The sequence below is a fragment of the Otolemur garnettii genome, unplaced genomic scaffold (genome assembly GCF_000181295.1).
Source record: "Otolemur garnettii isolate 467f Iridium unplaced genomic scaffold, OtoGar3 scaffold00043, whole genome shotgun sequence".
NCBI classification, from domain to species: Eukaryota; Metazoa; Chordata; class Mammalia; order Primates; family Galagidae; genus Otolemur; species Otolemur garnettii.
This window is the reverse complement of record NW_003852438.1, coordinates 10,799,730-10,804,977: the sequence shown is the minus strand read 5'-3', so window position 1 is coordinate 10,804,977 and position 5,248 is coordinate 10,799,730. Positions and strand designations below refer to the sequence as shown.

General features: G+C 47.0%; 1 protein-coding gene across 4 annotated transcripts in view; it reads left to right on the top strand.

Moving 5' to 3' along the window:
* PAN2 (PAN2 poly(A) specific ribonuclease subunit) overlaps positions 1-5,248 on the top strand; it is a 25,098-nt gene that overhangs the window by 14,674 nt on the left and 5,176 nt on the right. For 3 of the 4 annotated variants that reach the window (XR_002773577.1, XM_023513562.1, XM_023513563.1), the window contains exons 9-20: positions 341-460; positions 660-779; positions 1,052-1,180; positions 2,095-2,294; positions 2,408-2,556; positions 2,682-2,788; positions 2,989-3,087; positions 3,209-3,282; positions 3,389-3,530; positions 3,842-3,985; positions 4,081-4,140; positions 4,771-4,861. Coding sequence is in view for 3 of the 4 variants with exons in the window: in XM_023513562.1 (XP_023369330.1) it covers positions 341-460; positions 660-779; positions 1,052-1,180; positions 2,095-2,294; positions 2,408-2,556; positions 2,682-2,788; positions 2,989-3,087; positions 3,209-3,282; positions 3,389-3,530; positions 3,842-3,985; positions 4,081-4,140; positions 4,771-4,861 (1,435 nt within the window). In the remaining variant the exon portion in view is untranslated. The remainder of the gene's footprint in view (positions 1-340; positions 461-659; positions 780-1,051; positions 1,181-2,094; positions 2,295-2,407; positions 2,557-2,681; positions 2,789-2,988; positions 3,088-3,208; positions 3,283-3,388; positions 3,531-3,841; positions 3,986-4,080; positions 4,141-4,770; positions 4,862-5,248) is intronic. The other variant, XM_012805578.1, reaches the window with a different exon arrangement.

The window sequence follows — 5,248 nt, the reverse complement described above, 5'->3', positions numbered from 1 at the left end:
AAAAAAAAAAAAAAAAAAGCCTAGACTGAGAAGCCTTGAATACCATTGTGTAGTGGAAGAAGTAATGCACTAAAGCATTCTGGGAGTGTTAGTTTGGTGCTCACATGCTGGACAGAGTGATCACAGAGAGATGAGCATGGAAGCCATCTCAGTTGTCCACTTGTGATGCAGTAGAGTGATGGCAATGGAAATAAAAAGGAAGGAAGGAGTAGATGCTGAGAATGCTCGGAAAAGAGATGGTTCAGGATTTGGTTGTTATTTCAATGTTGGGATAAAGGTGGGGGGGTCAGCCAAAGATGACAAAACATCCAACAAGCTTGCCTCTTTTTAAAATTCCTAGATTCCTTACCGACTGAAGGAGTCAGACAGTGAATTTGACAGCTTCAGCCAGGTCACTGAGTCACCAATAGGGCGGGAAGAAGAGCCACATCTCCACATGGTTTCTAAGAAATACCGCAAGGTGCTGGGGGACATTAGGCAGGGGTCCTGTGAAATGTTGGGAAAAGTACCTGGGGAAAGGGGTCATAAGAGAAAGGGTTGAAGGACTAAGTCAGGAGGCCTTCACCTCCTTCCCTGGGCTTCTAGAAAGGTTATGCCTACTGGGAAGATTCAGGGACTCTGAGAGTATCCTCATCTTGCTCAGACTATTTCTACCTCAGGTGACCATTAAATATTCCAAGCTAGGGCTAGAGGACTTTGACTTCAAACACTACAATAAGACCCTGTTTGCTGGATTAGAGCCTCACATCCCCAATGCATACTGTAACTGCATGATCCAGGTAAGAGTTGGGTATTTCTACAACTTGAACATGCCTCTTGCCTTTTCTTCCTCATGGCCCTTCAACCCTGTGCTTTCTGGGTTTCCTTAACCAAACCTGCTTTACCATGACCTTTACCTTTCTTTCTTTTCCTTCAAAACCTCCAAGTCTCCTCTGTGAGCTCCAATGCTTTCATGGACTTCTGCTTTATAGTTCCCATCAGATCACTTACCCTATGCATTTTGCCTCCCTGTCCCAGTTTCCTACACCAGCTCTCCTGCTCTTGCCTCCAGGTGCTCTATTTCCTGGAACCTGTTCGCTGTCTAATCCAGAACCACCTTTGCCAGAAGGAATTCTGCCTGGCATGTGAGTTGGGCTTTCTATTCCACATGTTGGACCTCTCTCGTGGTGACCCTTGTCAGGTTAGTGCCTGGAGACCCAAGACCCTTAAAATGGAAGCAGAAGAAGGGAGGTGGTTAGGGACATTGTAGTGCAGGTGGCTATAAAAGAAAATAAAAGGCTGGGCCCAGTGGCTCACGCCTGTAATCTTAGCACTCTGGGAGGCCAAGGCAAGTAGATTGCCTGAACTCCTGATTTTAAGACCAGCCAGAGCCAGAGCGAGACTTCATCTCTTAAAGAAATAGCCGGACATTGAGGTAGGCACCTGTAGTCCCAGCTACTTGGAAGGCTGAGGCAAGAGAATCGCTTAAGAGTTTGAGGTTGCTGTGAGCTGTGATGCCATGTCACTCTACCAAGAGTGACAACATGAAATTGTCTCAAAACAAACAAAAAAAGGCCAGGCAAGGCGGCTCATGCCTGTAATCCTAGCACTCTGAGAGGCCAACGCACGTGGATTATCTGAGCTCATAGGTTGGAGACCAGCCTGAGCCAGAGCAAGACCCACTCCATCTCTTTTTTTTTTTTTGAGACAGAGCCTCAAGCTGTCCCCGTGGGTAGAGTGCTGTGGCATTATAGCTCACAGCAACCTCCAACTCCTGGGCTCAAGCGAGTCTCTTGCCTCCGCCTCCCAAGTAGCTGGGACCACAGGCGCCCGCCACAACGCCCGGCTGTTTTTTGGTTGCAGCCGTCATTGTTGTTTGGCAGGTCCGGGCTGGATTTGAACCCATCTCTTAAAAAATAGCCAGGCATTTTGGCAGGCACCTATAGTCCAACTACTTGGGAAGCTGAGGCAAGAGGATCACTTGAACCCAAGAGTTTGAGGTTGCTGTGAGCTGTGACACCATGGCACTCTACCAAGGGCGACAAAGTGATAATCTGTCTCAAAAGAAAAAAAAAAGAGAGAGAGAAAATAAAAATAACATCAACATGCTTCCAGGGCAATAATTTTCTTCGGGCATTCCGTACCATTCCTGAGGCCTCAGCCCTTGGTCTGATCCTGGCTGACTCAGATGAGGCTTCAGGGAAGGGCAATCTGGCCAGGCTCATTCAGAGGTGGAATCGCTTCATTCTCACTCAACTGCATCAGGATATGCAGGAGCTGGAAGTACCACAGGCTTATCGAGGTGCCGGAGGCAGGTATGGATTCAGGACAGGAATACTTAAAGCCACTGTGACAGGCCAGGCCACTTTGTAACTTAATGGGTCTGCTAACTCCCTCAGTGTGTATATATTGCCCTTTCTACTCTCAGCAGCTTTTGCTCATCTGGGGACTCTGTCATTGGGCAGCTATTCAGCTGTGAGATGGAGAACTGCAGCCTGTGCCGCTGTGGCAGTGAGACCGTGCGAACCTCTTCCACCCTGCTCTTCACACTCTCCTACCCTGATGGTAGCAACAATAGTATGCCCTGCAGCTGGGTTGGGAATGGTCCCCCAGATGTCTTGTGATATCAAGGGAAGACATGTTGGGGAGCTAACTGTGGATAGAGGGGAGAACCAGGAGTTACGCATGCAATTTCCCCTCAGATAAAACTGGGAAGAACTATGACTTTGCTCACGTATTGAAACGAAGCATCTGCCTAGAACAGAATACACAGGCCTGGTGTGACAACTGTGAAAAGTACCAGCCCACGGTGAGTAGGCGGTTGCGCTGGACTAGAGTTCTGCCATGTTGGAGACTAAGCTACCATCTCATGTGGGGCTGGCTGTGTCAGCACTGCCACCCAGGCATCTCTGGGGAGTAGAGGAACCCCAGTTCAGGAAGCAGACCCAAGTTTTTGTCAGGCTTCTTTTCCCTGTATGCTCCTGCCATTCCTTGTTTTGTCCTCTTAAGATTCAGACTCGCAACATCCGCCATCTGCCAGATATTCTTGTCATCAATTGTGAGGTAAACAGCTCGAAAGAGGCTGATTTTTGGAGAATGCAGGCTGAGGTAAGGACCAGTCTAAAAACAGGGCTTTTAAGGAATATTTCATTTTCTTCCCCTTCTGACCTCCATAAATGGTTATATTCTAAAGAATGTTTTTCCTTAGATGTTTTTCCTTTGTGTTCAGTTTGCTTTCAAGGTGGCAGTAAAGAAACATGGTGGGGAAATCTCCAAGAACAAGGAATTTGCTTTGGCTGATTGGTAGGTGCTACCTTGGGAGTTGTCAAAGGGTTGAACTACCCAGTGGCTTCTCTTGTTACTGGCTAGATCTTTTCAGAACACAGTTCCAATTCTTCTGACCTGATAGGAAGGAACTAGGGAGTCCAGAGGGTGTGCTGGTGTGTCCTTCCATTGAGGAGCTGAAGAACATCTGGCTTCCTTTCTCCATTCGCATGAAGATGACCAAGAACAAAGGACTGGATGTTTGCAATTGGACTGATGGGGATGAGGTACAGGTTGTTGAAAAACTGGAACGAGGGAAGGGAATAAGGGAGAGAAGGTGGCAGAAGGTAAAGCAGGGTAGGGGGAAGGTGGAACTTAACAGCGGGAAAAGGAAAGGAACAAAGCCTTGTAAGTTACCAGTTGTGGGATTTTCCAGAGTTACTCAGGTCAGTGTTGGGGAGATATAGTTGGGCTAGGATGGAGATAACCCACCCTAGTCCCCCATCCCCTATACCCCCAACTCCCTGTCCTCTGTCCTCGTTCCCCTTCCTTCCCCATCCTTAAACTTAGCTTAGCAGCCTGGGTACCCCCCTCACAGTGGGGCCCAGCCAGGGCAGAGGAGGAGCATGGTGTCTATGTGTATGACCTGATGGCTACTGTGGTACACATCCTGGACTCACGCACAGGGGGCAGCCTCGTGGCTCATATCAAAGTTGGAGAGACTTACCACCAACGCAAGGAGGTGAGTGAGGTAGTTTAGGGCAGGGACACTCCTGGGATGGCCACAGTGTATAATATGAGACAGAATGACCCAACTGTCACTTTGTGTCTCCACAGGGTGTTACTCACCAGCAATGGTATCTATTTAATGACTTCCTTATTGAGCCTATTGATAAGGTTAGTTGCAACATGATCCATTCCCCATTTCATGTCCCCTTTTCCTTGTATCCTTATCCTCAGGGACCTATAGAATGCCAGGCAGATTCGAGAGGGAAGGGTTCTCAGGAATAAAAAGTATTAGCAGAAGGGCTCATTGCCTGTAGCTTAGTGGCTAGGGCACCAGCTACATACACTAGAGCTGGCAGGTTCAAATCCAGCCTGGGACTGCCAAACAACAATGACAATTGCAACAAGAACAACAAAAAAGTATTAGCAGAGGGCCAGTGCAGTGGTTCATACCTGTAATCCTAGCACTTTGGGAGGCTGAGGTGGGTAGATTGCCTGAGTTCACTGGTTCCAGACCAGCCTGAGCAAGGGTAAGACCCCATCTCTAAAAATAGCCACAGGCATTTGTGGCAGGCTCCTGTAGTCCCAGCTACTGGTGAGGCTGAGGCAGGAGAACTGCTTGAGCCAAAGAGTTTGAGGTTGCTGTGAGCTATGACACCATGGTACTCTACCAAGGGTGAAAGTGAGACTGTCTCCAAAAAAAAAAAAGTATTAGCAGAATTAAAAATATCACCTGAGTCTTGGGGAAAGGAAAAGAAGTATGTACACATTCCATTAATGTGTACATTTTCTCTTTTGTAGCATGAAGCCGTGCAGTTTGACATGAATTGGAAAGTACCTGCTATCCTTTATTACGTCAAAAGGAATCTCAATTCCAGATACAACCTGAATAGTAAGTGGTACATAGTAGACCCAAAATATGGGCTGTTTTGAATACGTTTCAAGATGAAACCTAGGACATTACTTGTTAATATTTGATTAATTGATTTAAGATTGATAACCAGTATTAATATTTCCAGGGATACTAAAGAAGTTTCTTGGGTGGCGCTTGTGGCTCAAGGAGTAGGGTGCCAGCCCCATATGCCAGAGGTAGTGGGTTCAAACACAGCCCTGGCCAACAACTGCAAAAAAAGAAAAAAAAAATTCTTGCTTAAGAAAGACCTGGATTTAGAAGCTGGAAAGCCTAAGAGTAGAGCAGGGAAGGGGCAATGGGGGGAATTTTGATCAGAACTGTTTAGGTTATGATTTTGAGTCTAACCATTCTTTTTTTTTTTTTTTT